The sequence below is a fragment of the Anser cygnoides genome, chromosome 2, assembly GCF_040182565.1.
Source record: "Anser cygnoides isolate HZ-2024a breed goose chromosome 2, Taihu_goose_T2T_genome, whole genome shotgun sequence".
Classification (NCBI taxonomy): domain Eukaryota; kingdom Metazoa; phylum Chordata; class Aves; order Anseriformes; family Anatidae; genus Anser; species Anser cygnoides.
In genome coordinates, this window is record NC_089874.1 from 26312782 (window position 1) to 26329974 (window position 17193).

At 39.6% G+C, this 17193-nt stretch overlaps 1 protein-coding gene and 1 long non-coding RNA gene across 5 annotated transcripts in view; one reads left to right on the plus strand and one right to left on the minus strand.

Annotated features, from left to right (window-relative positions):
- The window catches only part of COL1A2 (collagen type I alpha 2 chain), a 36940-nt gene extending 32655 nt beyond the window's left edge, over positions 1-4285 (plus strand). For both annotated transcript variants that reach the window (XM_048054476.2, XM_048054477.2), the window contains exons 47-52: positions 410-463; positions 590-697; positions 1131-1377; positions 1810-2000; positions 3061-3303; positions 3863-4285. In XM_048054476.2, coding sequence (XP_047910433.1) covers positions 410-463; positions 590-697; positions 1131-1377; positions 1810-2000; positions 3061-3303; positions 3863-4009 — 990 coding nt within the window. In that variant the 3' untranslated portion in view covers positions 4010-4285. The remainder of the gene's footprint in view (positions 1-409; positions 464-589; positions 698-1130; positions 1378-1809; positions 2001-3060; positions 3304-3862) is intronic.
- Positions 4286-6852: 2567 nt separating this feature from the next.
- LOC106039665 (uncharacterized) lies at positions 6853-17182 on the minus strand. Of its 3 annotated transcripts, none has more exons than XR_001209438.3 (4): positions 17054-17182; positions 14234-14387; positions 13561-13757; positions 6853-12661 (listed from the first exon to the last, which is right to left on the minus strand). It is a non-coding gene; the product is annotated as an uncharacterized lncRNA (long non-coding RNA). The 3 variants fall into 3 exon arrangements; XR_001209437.3 differs by lacking the exon at positions 17054-17182 and adding an exon at positions 15748-16520; XR_001209439.3 differs by lacking the exon at positions 17054-17182 and adding an exon at positions 15110-15200.
- Positions 17183-17193: the final 11 nt, after the last annotated feature.

Here is a 17193-nt window from a genome sequence, read left to right on the forward strand (position 1 = left end):
AAAAAAGCTCTGCTTTTGTTTTAGTATCATTTCCTTTTTTTCCTCAGAAATTGCAAAGCTTTTGTATCACAGAGAAGCAGAATTCATTTGTAGATTGTCTTTCCTTTAAATTCTACCCACTTTAGGAATTTCGACTCTTATTTTTAAAGGCTTCTCAGAAAATCTGAAGAAACAATGTAGAGACCTTTTTTATATAGGTTATCCGTGTAAATATGTACTCTCACCCTCTCTCCTCCCTCCCTAAAACAGGCATTTTATATCCCAGCTCCACTAATAAATGCCAGTAGCCCTAGATTTCTATTCTGTGAACCCAAATACATCTGCTGATTATAGTTCCCTCTTGAATCATGCTAATACAATGTGTGGCACTGCATTTTTTTAATGACGGTGCATTTGTCTTTCCAAATAGGGCCAACATGGTGATCAAGGTCCTCCTGGTAACAACGGTCCTGCTGGCCCAAGGGTATGTAAATATAAGAGCATATGCAAATAATTCTCCCATTGTTTTATGCAATAAATTTTTACGCTCCCATTTACAAATCCCTTTTTGTAGTGTTCTATACTGTCATTAAACTGAGTTTCCTTTCAGGGTCCTCCCGGTCCTTCTGGTCCTCCTGGTAAAGACGGTCGCAATGGTCTCCCTGGACCTATTGGCCCTGCTGGTGCACGTGGCTCTCACGGTAGCCAAGGCCCTGCTGTGAGTATAACTTTTATTTTGTTGTTTTAACACTTCAGTCACAGTTACAAGAAAATAACTTCAAAACCTTAATAGTTTAGAGAGATGTGTTTTCATTCAGGGGGGAAAAAAAAACACTTCCAAATGCTGTTGTGAGTTAACATTCAACGTTTCCTGAATAGGGAACATCTCAACCGTTCCCTAATAAACCTGAAGTCCTTGTTCATTTCTTACGGCCAGACAGTATGTGCACAAAGATGTGGTAGTCCTACGCAGTCAGTCTTCTACTGCTTTAGCTCATAGTAGTCACCACACAACGGGTCCATAAATCCTTCCTCAGATAAGAGCTGAGAGTGCTAGGACTTCGGTAGGACAATGCGTGTGTAGAAGCAGTCAACTGAGAACCCTATTTATAAGAGAATGCTTCTTGTCTTTTGCTTTTGGAAAACTTTAGGGCCCCCCTGGTCCTCCTGGCCCCCCTGGTCCTCCTGGTCCCAATGGTGGTGGATATGAAGTTGGCTACGACGCAGAATACTACCGGGCTGATCAGCCTTCTCTCAGACCCAAGGATTACGAAGTTGATGCCACTCTGAAAACATTGAACAACCAAATTGAGACCCTGCTGACCCCAGAAGGCTCCAGAAAGAACCCAGCTCGCACCTGCCGTGACCTGAGACTTAGCCACCCAGAATGGAGCAGCGGTACGTTAGTGCCAGATAATTGCCCCTTCTGTCCCAGGGAGTACTTCCAGCTTATTGGCTTTCTTTGATGAAGGGTATCCCTGGCCAACAGGTGAAAATACTAAATGTCAGGTGAAGAAGTTCTGTCTGCCTTCACTGAAAATACTTATCTATGAGGTCATTCTGACAAGTTCTTCATATCTGTTGTTGTGCAATTATTGCAATAATTTTTCAAAATAATACAAAAATATTTAAGCCTAGTTTTTGAATAAAATTTCCTATATATTGACAATCTAAAATACGTGTTTCTCCCAACTGACACCCTAATATTTTACTTAGTTGTGATATTCATCACCTCTCTCTTGAGTTCCTATAGTCAAACTATGAAATACAAACTGAATGCAAATGTTAGCCTCAATGAACTATTGTTCATATTTCTTTCCTCAATTACAGGTTTCTACTGGATTGATCCTAACCAAGGCTGCTCTGCAGATGCCATTAGAGCATACTGTGACTTTGCCACTGGTGAGACTTGCATCCATGCTAACCCTGAGAACATTCCCACTAAGAACTGGTATGTCAACAAGAATCCCAAGGACAAGAAGCACGTATGGTTTGGTGAAACGATCAATGGTGGCAGTCAGGTAAGTGATGTACTGGAGAATGATTGTTTCCAACAGTGCTGTCTGAAGAATTCCGCATCTACTGTCTGTCTGAGCAAAACTTGACTTAAACTCTTAGACAAAAACAGGAAAAGGGGAAAAAACTACCTTTTTACCTTTTCTCTCAAGGGAACTCTGTTCCATTTGAGTTGAATCACAATTCACTAAAATTATTTCTTAGTATTTTTCTAACTTTTCTTGGTGTCTGCAAATGATCAGTTCAGTATAAGTGGCTATTTCTAAGGGAATCCTGGACTGGAGTATGGTATATTAGTATAAAGACAGTCCAGAAACTGTCCAAAAAAGTAAGAAAAACCTCTTTGCTTATCCTTTTAATTGGGATTTATTTTTGATATACTGCACTGTCCCTAGATAGATATTTTTGTGACACGTAATAGATCCTGAGTGTATGCTACAATAACACTCAGAATTACTGATCTAAGTAAAACCAAGAAATAAGTCTACCTGCATGTTAGACAACAGCCTGTCGAAAATCTCTTATGTACAATTAAGGAGATCTAACTACGTAACTCTTAAATGAAATTGAATTAGTCTGATGAAATCAGTGTCCCAGGTTCTTTAGTATAAGAACATAAAATTCATCACTGGGTCAGAACAAGGGTAGCCTAGAGTCCAGTTTCTCTCACTGGCTAAAAGCAAATGCTGTAAAAGAATATAAGAAGGAAACAAACATCCATAACATCCACAGACACTATTTTATTAAACTAAAAAAAAAAAAATCAGGGTTTCCTTGATTCCGGAATTGTTTCTGTGTATTTATGGAAACAATAGATTTCTAATCCTCAAACATCTGATCTCATCTTTAAATCCACATGAACTGCCAACAGCGATATTTTGGAACAGAGTTCTACAGCTTAACTGCATCCACTCGTGCCTGGTTCCTGCTAGTTTCATTTGGTGTTCTCTAGCTCTGGAGTTGCAGTAGGCAGACTTCTGTGCTTTTTATGTTCATAGAACAAATACTCGAACATTCACGTTTCTCCAGCAAAACAATTGACTGTTTTCCTTTCTGTTTTTTCAGTTTGAGTACAACGATGAAGGCGTGACTTCAAAGGATATGGCCACCCAGCTTGCCTTCATGCGTCTGCTGGCCAACCACGCCTCCCAGAACATCACCTACCACTGCAAGAACAGCATTGCCTACATGGACGAGGAGACTGGAAATCTTAAAAAGGCTGTCATACTGCAGGGCTCCAATGATGTTGAACTACGAGCTGAAGGCAACAGCAGATTCACTTTCAGCGTTCTTGAGGATGGCTGCTCTGTAAGTAACACGGAGCATGTGCACCATGATTGCGATAATGACAGAGTTGTGCTTTCATTCAGAACTAGATTATCGGTGAGATCAGCAAAATTTTACCCACTGAGGATAAGTAGCCTATAGAACTAACTATGCTGATCTTTAGCAAGTGGCAAGGACTGGGGTACAAACAAATCCTACCTGTACTGTGCAGTGTGGCATGAAAGAAAAGGCTTTTAAGAGGGACCAGACCCAACTCCTGCGTAAACTGAAGACTTTAGAAAGTAGTTCACAAGCTGCAGGAGGGGCAGGATTAAGTCCTCAGTATCTCAGGCAAGGCTCTCTGAGGATTTAGCATCAGTGTGAACAATATGGTAATGTAGAGCATCACACACTACTTCAGAAGATTAAAGTAAATGTTTCCTCTTTATCAGAGATATGAATAGTTTGATATGGGTATCTTACTTGCAAACAATGGCAGCAAAATTAACATGAACTTCTTTCAGAAATTATCGAATCAGGTAGAACGATTCTCAGTACTATGAACAATGCAATAACAACTCTAATGAATCTTCTCTTGCAGAAAAAGAACAATCAATGGGGCAAAACGATCATTGAATACAGAACAAATAAGCCATCTCGCTTGCCCATCCTCGACATTGCACCTTTGGATATTGGCGGCGCTGACCAAGAATTCGGTTTGGACATTGGCCCAGTCTGTTTCAAATAAATGAACTAAAATTAACTTAAAGCCCCCCCCCAAATTATTCTCTTTGTCATTTCTCTTTATAATGAAAGCTGACTCCTTCCATTCCTTCTGTTCATCTACTTGCTTAAACTCTGGGCGAAAGAGAAGGAGAAGAATTGATTGGAGCATTGTGCAATGAAATTTAATACAGCCCCAAAAGGACTTGGAAGTCTTTCAAGATTTTAACACCTTGCTTTGGGAAATGTCAACCTTTGTAAAGAAAAAAAAAATAAAATAAAAAAATCATGAAAGTTTGCACCACTTGTGGCCTTTGAATATCTTCCACAGAGGAAGTTTAAAACCATGACTTCCAAAGGTTTAAACTACCTCATACACTAAACTAAGTGTGATCCACATCCTTTGTAGGCACTTCTCCATATCATATGAGTTACTTTCAGTTCCACTCAGAAGACAGTGGTGCTAATTTCATTATTACAGAGTATCTTTCCAATACTTGAACTTCGATGGTGCTAACAACATTTAAAATATTTCTTCTGTTTCTTTGAAGTCTGTCTCAAAGCTTAGAATGTCCTGTCTCACCCCCAGCTTAAGCATGTGGATCATTTGTCCTCATCTTTGTCCTCTTCCTCCAAAATCAGGTGTGCCTGCTTTCAAATCTCATTTTCATCTTCTACAATGGGTAAAAAAGAATCATCACTTCTCAAAAAAAGAAAATGTATTTTGTATATGTGAGATGTTTAAATAAATTGTGAAAAAAAAATGAAATAAAGCATGTCCAGTGTTCCAAAAGAAACTATCGAATGAGTAAAGTTACTTGCTTAGATGCATCAGCAGATATTTATAGCTAGAATTTAAAGTACATTTCCATTACTGTAAGTATCTTTCTTAGCCTATTGCTGTAAAACATTTGCTTGGAGCATTTAAAAACTGCTCACAGCTGTATTCAGGGTGTGGTTGTCTACTTGACTCTTCATTTCAACATCACCTTTTGAAAAGTCCACAAGAAAATCAATAACATCATGCATCATTGTACAAGAACTTCAAAACCATAAGTAATTCTTTTTTTTTTTTCCAAATTCCAAGCAAGATTAATGTCTAAAAGAAGGATCATTCTCTTCTTTAAGGGTAGCAGGAAAGTGAAGATTCTGCCTTGCTGAAAGCTGCTTGTTGTTGAGAGAGTTGTGCTGGCTGACATTCAGCAGGACTGTATGTTTTTGAAATGATACGCGAGTCAGAGCAAGGCATCTCTAAATTCAGTCATCTTGTCAGGAGGATCAGGCTTTGTTAGGCCCTTATAGTTCATACAGTTGTGTACAAGATGCAAATTCATCCACTGTTAACTTTAAAATCACAAGAAACACACTAAGATCCAAAGACTGTTCTTTGCTGAGAGCTTGTAAGATACTGTTAAGATACTGCTATCATACAGTGCTTTTCCGAAAGCCCTAAATAAATTGTAGTTTAAACAGCTGTGGGTTTGGAATCAAAGAGAACTTGAGAGGTGCTGGAGAGAAACCACAAAAGACACGGAGGACAACAGCAAGAGCAGGTAAGGGGGTGAGAGGCGAGGCAGGCTTAATCAGCAGGATCCTCTAAAGGGAAACCTGAAGAAAATATCCAGAAATACCCAGAAGGTCCTTGTAAGCCTGAAGACAGCCCCTGAAGGTTAGTGGCTGAGAGTCCAAAGGCAGCTCCAAAGGGTGCAAGGAGGAATAAGCACAAAAAACTGTTTCTAAAGGAAGCTTTTCATTCTTGCACAAAAATGATTAAGGAAAAAAAAGGCAAATATTAAAACCTGGCCCTAGGTGCAGCTGCTGTGTGCCTACAGCTATGTGCTAAATTAATACAAGAATTGCCATAATAAAATACAGCCCTTTTTTCTCTTAAGTGAATAAAACATAGTTTCATGTAAATACCTACTGTTATTCGTGGGACCGTGATGATTATTCAAGCGTTAGTATTTCAATCATTGTCTTGGTATTTAAAAATCTTTGTTGTTGCTGTTGTAAAGAAGAAAATTAAATTATTAAAATGTTAAGAGTTTGTTTTCTCACCTGGATTATCTAGAAGCCAGGAATTTTCTACAAGGACTGAAAAGATGCTTCCCTGAGTCCATGTAATTCACTAGGAAGTATGCAAGGATTATTGCTAGGACTGGGACGTGGACTACTGCTGCCTGTACTTTGCGGTGTGGGGGAGAGAAAAAAAAAAAAAGATTTTTAAAAGAAACTCCAAAGGGAAAATGCTATCTCTTTTGGCATCTTCTGATTTCTCCTGTTCTCTCTCATCTTTTCCACGGCGCTTCCTGACAGCCTCCTGGTAACATCCAAGCTCTTCTGTGTTGTTGTACCTTTGCTAACAAAGTGGGCTCATCTGGAAATCAAACTGGAAGAAAAAACATAGCACCCACCTCACAACCTGTGTTAGCACCCAGAAGATACTCAGTTTGGCCCGTGGGTTTTGAGCTCATTAGAAATTACCACACAATCAAGTCGTTTGCTTATGCGATGTACAACGTTGAAGGTATTTCCTCTCCTGAAAATACGTGAGTTGAACTACAGGTGGCGCAGGGGATCTTCATTCTGTCTCATTTCAGGAACATTAAATGATGAATAAACTTTTGATAAAGTTCAGTCAGTTGTCTTTGGGGGCGGTCTGTCTCTCTGTAGGGAATATCTCTGGACAATTTAATTACAAGCAGGTATGCATGAGAAGTGACACAACTAGACCATTAGCATAAAGTGGCTAAAACAATAGGGTTAAAACAGATTAAAGCTGACATTCAGAACAACACAGAAACCTGCAAGCAAAGAAAAACTAGTGCAGTAACCAAGCAAAAGATTACATTTGCAGTAACCCCTGGCTGTACTGCACAGGAACAGAATTGCTGGAGAGTCTGGGTAAGACTGGGTAAGGAGACCATGGAGCTACCGACATACCCAGTGCTCGGCTGCGATACGCCTGTAAATGCCAGTACTGATGCTGTCAGAGCAATTTTCCTCCCTGCAACACTGTGGGACTGGTCACACATTTGTGTGTCCCCCCTTTCCTTGCTCCTCCTGAGTGCAGCTCTCAGGGCCCACCACCGGGCTGGCATTTATTGCTGCCACCCCCGCAGGCTCCGCTGGCAGCAAGCCAGGCTCTCTGCAGCACGTGCTTTTGCATGAACGTGGCATAAGCAGGTGAAAACCAGGGGTGGTGAGAACATCTGAAACTCAACCAACACAGAGAGAAAAACTTCAAAGCCTTGGAAAGTGGTTGTGGAAGGGAAAGTTGTAAGTGACCTGGCTGCTTCACTGGGAGGAAAATCATGAGCCACTGACTTACCTTAAAGCAGTTTAAAATATGAATACTGTGCTGAAGACTGCAAATAGTCATATTTCTTTTAACACAAGTAAGAGACAAAATAACAGTCCTGTTAACAGATCGCCGTTTCCACCACACAGCTTTACGTTGCCACTCGTGACGTGGTCAGCTTTGCTGCAGTGCTTAGTGGTTTGAGACAGGGTCTCCTAGAAGCTGTTTTTCTAACTGCCACCTGATCCCGTGTTTTACAGTACCAGAGTCACACGGACGGATTTCAAACAATGAGATAATGGCAAGTTCAAATAAAGCAGTTCTCAGACACACTATCAGAACTAATCTATAATTCATCTCCCTTCACACAAGCTTCATTATCAGCACATTAAAAAAGCATTATTTTTCTGTATTGCTCCCATATATATCTCAGATGCAATCCAAATGCAATCTACGGTGCATAAGCAAAGATCTTCCAAAGAAACGGCTGTATTTCTGCGTTCCTAGGCTGGAATAAATTAGTCCTTTCCTGAAAAATAGGTGGTTGAATGCGGGTAGTACATGAGCAAAATTCCCTAAACATGATTCCAGGTTTAAGCATATCCTCCGACTGATCAGGAAGCAATGGCTCTCGTTAACCCAAAGTTAAGTACCCAAACAAATACAACAGATGAATGCCCTTTTGAAAACAAGCATCTGAAATGTATATAATTCAATATAATAATTATTTCAATGTCAGCACCATTTAGAAACACATATATATGTCGTTTTCTCTTACTACAGAAATCGTGTCTTTGTGTGAAATGAAACAAGTTTTCCTAAATGCCAATTTTAAGACCCTTAGTAAAGAACAGCAAGTGATCCTTTACCATTTCCACGAGGGCAGTGCACCACCTATTGGCTTAGACGGTAATCGCAGACCTTTGAAGAGCATTTTCGTTGTTTGTACCTGAATTCAGTGAGCGATCTTTCACTGCCATAGTTACTGTTGAAATCTTCTGAGCCCTGCATGACCAAGAACATCCCAAGGGCTATTTCTGAAAAATATCAGTGCCACAACTCTTTCTGAAAATCAACCGGCTTATCAGAAGTACACCCATCTGAACCAGGAAAGCTCCCGGCAGCAAACTGCAGTCTCAGTCAGGATAGAAAGGAATCCAGATGAGATTTTGTCTTTTAGTTGTCGATTTCTATGAATCCAAAATAGGAGAAGCAAATTCATCCGATTGACAGTTTCCTGATGAATTGAATGCTTGTTTAGATACTTTCTGTAAGTCACCTCTCAGTTTCCTGCACCCGTCTCTGCAAATATACTGCAGACTCTGCCATTTCAGGTAGGCAGTATATTCAGTAGTGATCTGGAACAGGTAAGAAACAGGAAAGGAACGAAACCCAAGATGAAACCTCATAGGCAGCTCTTTCTTCTTCTCTGTCTTCCCGGCAAGTTGTTAGATGCTTACCCAACTCCCGTGGTCAGGGCCCTGGTCTCTGAGTGTACCATATGTTTTCAAAAGAGAGAATCAATTGGAGAAAGGGGGATTTTCTTTTCCATTTTGAAGCTGTTTTGCGCTCTTCTGCAACTTTGAGGACTTAGAGCAAACTTCTGAAAAACAGGAGGCATTTTTAAGACTTGTGCCTTACTTGTAGAGTAGAAGCACTCTGTCAAAGGCAACAGACCAGACCAAAGACCTCCGCTGGTTTTATTGCCTGCTCTGTTACACCTAGGTCAAGGCCGGGATTTTTTCTTAGCTATTGGTTCACCTCTCTACCAGCTAAACATCTGCTTCTGAGCTGACAGTATTCTAAGCTTTTTGCCTTTAGCTTTGAAAACAGTTTTTAGATCCTTCTCTTCTGACATTATAGAAAGGAAGACATCTCAGAAAAATTAAATTCTTGCACATATCATGAAAATACACAGATGAGCAGAGGAGAGAGAGACATATCGGTTTTCTCTGTGAGAAAGGGCTGACAATTATGAAATGGAAAAGGGAGAGAGTGGATTCAATGCATAAGAATTTGTTCTGTTCTTAGGCCTTAGGGAAGGGGAGAGTCTGTTAGTGAAGCATCTCAATACAAGTGGTTTTAAAGCATAAACAAGGACATTGAACGAAAGAATTAGATCCATCTGCCTCTCATTAGAGCAATTTTTAAAGTGTGTCCTGCCCAGGACATTCAAAGCTGGAAGCAAACGATTACAGCTGCCCTGCAGAGTCCAAGTCACTAGGCTTTCACACACATCTTACGGGAACGGCACGGCTACGTGGCTGCCTGTTAACTCCTAAATGAAAGAAATCTTTGCTAAGCCTGAGGTGCACAGGAGCCTGTGCTGATAGTGTGTGTGCTTCCATTTTAACATCACAAAACTACTTAGACTCGTGGGAGCTCACAGCAACCCAACAGAGAACCATATATTCAAATAGATATGGCAGAACAGTGTGAACCCTAAGGAGTGCTCTGTAGTATTCTGCTTAAACTACATTATTTCTACGCAATTTCATCTTTAAATAATGACTCATGGAAATATTCTTGTCTGTTAATCTATTGTTGATACTTGAGAAATCTAGTGTTTTAATGAGCCCAAGGTTAATACAGAATTTTTTTTCCAGTGTTAGAATTATCATCCTGATACTTAAAAAACCTTCCTAAAATAAAATTATCTTCCTAAAAATACTGAATCCAAGAACAAGATACCCTGCACTAAGTCCTAGTAAACTACAGACTGTTTCAAGCTGCTGAACCTAACTTCACAATACAATATTTCACTGTAGTAGATTATTTCATATAATATCTCAGTAATTTCACGTTTAAATGCAAAAACTACTCAAAAGCACACTGCAAATTCTAACGAGAAATTAAATTGCAAAAGAAATAAGATCATTCTTAGTGGAGAAATAAGACTGGCTTGCAGGTTCTCCCTATTACTAGTGGGGAAAGAGCCCTGCTCCAAAGGCCTGATCTTTCACTACCAAAATCAGTTGATATTGTGTATATTTTCTTCCCTGACCTCAGGCAAACATGCCCAGTTCCACCAAATTTCACTCATTTAAAGAAACTGGGGAAAGCAGCCATAACTCTAAAGATCCAGAGTTACATTACGTTCAGTGAGAAATGCCTTTCTGGAGATAGCTTTTTTTAACTGATTTCTCCCATTTCTAATACAGCTACAATATCAAGTGAATACACATTAATTTTTCAGAAAAAGCAGACCTGACAAGATACAGAATAATTTCCAAAAAGTGTATTTTTTCATTGGTGTCCATAGCAGTCAATTACAATTTTTTATCTACAGTAAAGCTTTGAGTTTTCCATTTCAGCTTTTGTCCCATAAAATAGTCAGACCTTCTCATCTGCACATTTCTTATAAATTATAAATTCCGTAGCTCATTCATGAAATACATGCCAGTTTGACAGTCACCCAGCTCCACTGCCTGAAATATTGCCAGATAACAAGCACAGAGGGCAGAGTGTTGAATGAGGACAGCTTAAAAGTTGCTCTGTGGACCTGAGATATTCTCCACGGCCAGCCAAAGGAACGCTGTGCAGCCCCTCTCCACCAATATTTAATAACCTGGTCAAGTATTTGCCAAGCAACATAGGTATATTTAATATTTTGGTTTCTGTTTAGGTGAGGTTCTGAAACACTGAACTTCACAAAAGTAGAGGCAATTATACATGATTGAAACCTCTTGGCTAGCTCTGGGGTCTGAACTTTCTTCCAAATTCTCAAAGGCAGTAGATGTTACTTCATTTATCATCAATACTTAGATTGTCCTTAATTTTCTTTAACCAAACATCTTTTATAACATTGAAGTTTGCCTCTGTCCATTCTCAAGGACCACAGTATTTATTTTCCTTGGCTATCCTGGTGTCTCAGGCATTATTGCAAGCAGTAACATTTACTGTGCTTCTTGCCTTCTTTTCTAAAAGAAAAGCTTTGCTTTCTTGTTCCACCTTTTCACCCACCTTCAGATCTCAAAATGTCTTTCCTTCCTTACACCACTTTTGTGCTTGTGAGCGTAGCTTTGCCAGGAAATCCAGCCATCCTCATTACCTGAGCCTCTTCATGGTGTTCCTTTGATCATTTTCTAGGTTTTGTCTGTTTTCTTGTCAATCATACTCTTTTCTTTGGTATGTTTTGCCCTATATTGATTGCCGACCCCATTACAGACTCCAGGCTTTTAAAATTGAAGTGGTTCTTCAAAAAATAAGGGAATTAGGAGAACTGCTTTACAGAGATGCTATACCTTCACCCAGCATTTATATCAACTGCAGGCTGATATCACTCTTCCCCTTTATTTTTCCTCAGCTTGTGCTGTTTCCGCAAGTTCTTTCTTTCATGCAATCTTTTATTATATGATTATTATATTTTATTATATTATTTTATTTCATTTGCTATATTTCCTAATTAATACATTCTGTAATGTTCTTCCTAGAATTCTCTTGCCTCTCAGCTTCATGTCAGGTTAATCAATAGATGAAAATCCCCTCTTGCTCACACAGGTACCTAGACTTTTCCCAGAGTTCAGCTATCTAACAACCGTGACAACAGCGGCCGTTTTAGCAGGATACGTTATGGCTGCGCACCAGGCATAAGCTGCCCGAGACAGTGATGTAGGACTTTTTGAATTCAAGGCTAAGTATTTTTTAATGGACCAGCATCAAACAGACTACTAATGCACCGTACAGAATGTTAATGATGATTAGCGTTAATGATTTTTATTTACACTGATAGAGCTGGAAATGATACTCTCTCTCTCTGTTTTAAAGAGAACACGGTAATTACAGGATGACATCTGTACTGCTAGCAGCCAGAAGAAAATGTTCTAATGGTCCCCAAACATGACACAGCTTGGACAGTAGCTGCGTAGGCTTCCAAAGACTGCCCCATAATTATACAAAAATCTGAATTTTAAAGAGACACATCTGGGAGCACAAGGGGGAACCAGGAAGAACAACAATGTGAAAATGAAACATTGATGAAAAAAGAACAATTCAGCTTGGCAATGAGCTAAGTGACGGCCATTTTCTCTGAAATAAGACTCAAGAAAAGAGAAGGAGAAAATAGAAGAGTAAAATAGTACCTCCTGCCAAGAAACTCATATAAATTGAAAATTCTGAACCCATTATAGTGATGAATACAAGGCTTTGAGGATAAGAATCTACGCAGCTGAAATTAAAATTGATTTGCATGCAGAGTTCCCATCTGATCTCAAGCCTGCATAGCTTGGTGATGACCACATTCCATGCTGCCGAAAGGTGCATCCTCTTGACTGTCCTTAATGGAAGAGGAGAAATGACTCAAAGATTTGAAATTCGCCTATTTCCATTCCCTGTCTCCATCCCTCCAATCTACTTCTATTTCAGATCCACTGAAACCTGAAATGAAACATAATTAATCCTCGTGTTATAGACTTGCAGATGCATTTGTCTCTTAGTGATAAAGCTAAATATATCCTTTGTGCATGTGATTTCAAAACTACTTGACTTAGTATCAGCTTCCATGTAGTGCAGACTATTGAGGAACTTTATGAGTTTTATAAAATTAGAAATCTATAAAAGCAGTAATTTGTGATAGAATTCCAAGATCTTATGAGGCTGGTGGTGTATCAGTTTCAGCATTTGGCTGAGACAGTACTCGGAGTACAGTGCCTGATTGAACAAGTCTTGTTATTCTTTGTACTCCCTTTTCATTAATGCAACCAAATATTTGCAATAGATGGCTACCATGCATTCACATGCCACATGGAAGCACGGTGCTTATGGAAAGAATGATTGCTGTTACAAGGTTGAAAACTCAGTAATTAAAATGTTTGATGTTGTCATTCAGCAAGTACAAAAAAGCTGCTGAAGGAAAAGCTGCACTTCTGAAAGTATTACTCCTCCCAGAAATCTGTTGGAGATACAGCTTTGTTTCTGGACTTACAACAAGAGCAGAGCAAACTGACAGTGATGCACAAATTAAATTAAAATCTGATATAGTTTGGAGCATGGCAGATCCTACTGATTGATTATTCCACACGATCTATAAGGTAACATACGGGATCTTCCAGTTACTATGTAGCAAGTGGTGCATTCCTAGAATGATACATAATACTTATATTTTAAAGGTGTGTTATAATTTTTCTTCCTTGTCTATATTACTTGCTATAAAAAATTGTGCAAATTAACTCCACTCCTATAAACAGGTAAAAACTCTGAAGCAAAAATATCATGTGGGAGAACATTTAAATACCACCTCTCAATAATATATAGCTACTTTATCTATTTTTACATGCCTCAGATCCTTGGGATTCAGCATGGGAGGATCCTTGGGAGGACAGCAGCTCTCTCTGGAAGCCACACTTGGCTGTAATGCTGAAAACAGGAGAATCAAAAGAACGAGATCTTCTGGGAGCTAAGCTCATCAGCAAACTCATATGCGCATGCCTGTTTCAACCTGCAGCACGGAGTTCTTCTTCCATTAGCACTGAGCCTGCCAAGCAAAACAGGAAGCAGTAAAGTAAGAATTATCTCACCTAGATTACAACTGTGTAAATGACATCTGTTCGGTGTAAACTAATTATCTAAATTCAACAGAGGGCAGTCATTCCTAATAGTAAGTCATCGACCATATTCTAATCTACAAGTAACTGGTGACTTTCTTCCATCACTCCTACAGCGGGATTTCAGATAATGAGTTTAAAACTGATTGATTCTTTCTAAGTGGCTGGAGCTAGGTGAGATGAACCTCATCTCTCCTGATTGTTTTATTATATTGACACATAGGGGAAATAGCGCTCTGGTAAACCACAGTAACATTTTTAGCTTCTGTCATTAGTGACCACACATAACACCGCAGCCTCTTATTAAAATAACAAATTCAGTTAAGCCAAGGCTTCTACATCTGTAGAAAACAGAAATATGAAATCTCTCCTGTGGCTGTTCACTCTCCATATTCACAGTCATTACCCAATTTATGGAGCAGTGTCACACCTCCTCTGGCTCTCAAATGAATTGCTGCTCAGTTTCTGAGTCTTTTCTCCATGACTGCTCCAGGTCTTACCCTCCCAGTGACGACCCTGGGTGCTTCCACCAGAACAAGCAGGAAGCCAACGCTAAGCATCTGAAAAACAAAAGATGAGGTTTGACTAAGAAGAGCTAGCATACTTCTGGTTTACTTCCAGCGTACTAAATTTATCAGCAGACAGGAAAATAAAGTAGGTGTATAATGGAAATTATAAAGCTTCTTCTAGATAATTCATGTCTGGAGTCTGTTTCATGGGGTAGTTAGCAACCCCTAATTAGCCTCTTGAATCACGCCTTTTATATACAGTGGGTTTGGTGTGAATTATATGCAATGATTCCAAATTCAATTAGCTTGTGAGAAGCAAGGGAGATACCTGTAAGAAGAAAAACTGCAGTCACGCAAACCACTTTGAAGTCATGGCACTTTAGCCAAGAGCTTCTGACTGAAATGAAGGAGATTACTCTTGTCAAACAACATCTACAAAGGAACAATGAAGCAAAAGCAGATGTTTTGCTTAAATGCACTTCAATAGTTAATGTAAACAGGTGGATAAACTTAATGAAGATATTTAACCTTCAATAGTCTCAGTATTCATTGGTACAGTCTTAAAATAATGGAGATGTAATCCACAAGCAGGGTTTTGGGGCATCACTGAAGAAAGTGTTAGTATTTTAGAGCAGGTGAGGACTGCCATTTTACATTCAGGGGCCAGGGGCCAATCTGAAACAGCCCTCAAAAGGCCGTGGGACAGAATTTCTACTCCTGTCTGCTGTGATCTTCTGAGATATCTATAAACAAAAGCATGTTTATTTTGTTACCTTTCTAATTTCTGCTGTTCTTTCATAAGAAGTTAATTTAATTGCAGATCAGTGAAATTCTCCAGAGAGACAATTGTGCAGTAAGAGATGAATTCTTTTTTAATTTGGGGAGAAAAAATTAAATCTCCCTGTTCAGGCATTGCAGCGACCCTAAATGAAAAGATGAGTTAGTGCTCTGGGAGCTCCAGTTGAACTCTGTGTTTTCTGCATCTACGTTGCTTTTAGCAGTGGGGCTGACTGAAGTGCATGTTGAGAAGCTGCACTCACCGTAACAAGAGCACCATGCAGATTTACAACAGAGCCAGGAAACTTAACAGAGTTATACCAAAAAAAGACAAAGGCTGAAGTACCTATGGTTTGGTTGGATGAAAGGTCTATTTGAATATGAATAAATATTATGAAAATAAATGAAGAAGAATATCTGTGGTCCTAGATGACAGGAGGGAATGATACACATTGTAAGACTGTTAAGAATCATTGGGTAACAATGCAAAAAGTTACAGAAGCTGTTAAAAAGATTAAGTTGCTTATTGAAGTCTAAAATGCTTGCATCTGCCACTTAAATGTATGTGAAACAATGAGAACAAGGAAAGCTAAAACTAAGAATAATATTTTAAGAAATAATAAGGTTTACTCACAGTAAGAGAGCTTTGAAAACATGGCTTTTTGAATGTTGTATGACCAAAAAAATAATACACAAATTGGAATTTTTCATTTGTGGAGTAAAAGGATCCATACCATCACCAGCTTGATAGTATCTGTCCACTTGGGAGTTTACCTGGTACCTTTTTTTTCCTCTCTCCCTGAGAGAATAAATCTGAGCATTCTAAAATAGTAATGTGTATATAATATTTTAAATTATGGCTCAGAAACTAAATGAAGTAATAGACTGAGTTGAATAGAAAAAAATATAAATTACATGCTGGCAGATAGTACTGGGTGGGTGGAAATGGCATATACATTGAGTATATACTAACAGTGCCCACTCAAAGAATAGTTAGAACTCAAATCTTGTATGTGCATTAAATTATGTTCGCATGAAGCTTGAAGTTCTTCTGTTCTTCAGGTAAGACTTGGAAATAAAACTTTGCTTGCAGTGTGTAGACTTCCTGGTTTTAATTGTTCAATTTAATGTTTTGTTTTTGTTTTTGTTTTGTTCTCCATATATTATTAATTCTGCTTTCTTTTCCAATTTTTTCATGTATTACCAATTATGAATTATGAAGTTGCAAAATTTCCAGAATAGCATTTGGGGGATGACAGGAAAATGGAAGGATGGTGAAATGAAAACCGTACTTGTCGCTGTTCAAAATCCCAGTATTTCATCATCAATATTTACATGCTCAGTCAAAACAAACAGAACAAAAACAAACAAATAATAATAATAATAATAATAATAATAATAAACAAACATTTCCAGTAACTTTTTTTTAGCCGGTGCTAATGACAAGGGTTCTGAGATGAGACAGTAACTGTCAAAACCAGCTGAGCGCGGTACTTCATCATGAACCTGAGGCCCGATGACTGCTCCATGTTTGTTCCCAGCATTTTTGCAGACATGTACTGAATGCTTTCCCGAGTTTCTATTTCTGTCCCTCCTAACTTTGGTCACTCCGTGCTGTGTAACCGCAGCTCCTGCGGCTGCGGGTTGCGCGGGAGGCCACACCGCAGCCCTGTTTCAGGACTTGACCTGCTCCCTGGCATCTTTTTCCAGGTATGACTGAGGTAGCTCACTGTGGAGGCACACGGGTGTGTAAGACTTCAGCATTCCCCTCACAACACACTCCTCTTTCCCTCGTGAAACTGGTAGATCTGAACCGTGCCAGCTTCCCTGCGCGGCGTTATCTGCGGATGACCGAACGTCCTGACACAAGCTAGGAGAGGAGAGGCGAGCAACTACAAAAAATAAAATTAAATCAAATAAATCGTCGGGTAGCCACACACCGCGGCACGGCTCAGAGCCCCGCTGCGGGCTGAGGCAGCCCCGGCGCCGCGGGGCGGGGAGCCGGGAACCGGGGCCGCCCGCTGGCCGAGGAGGGGAAGCGGCGACACCGGGAGGAGGAGGAGGAGGAGGGCGGCAGCTC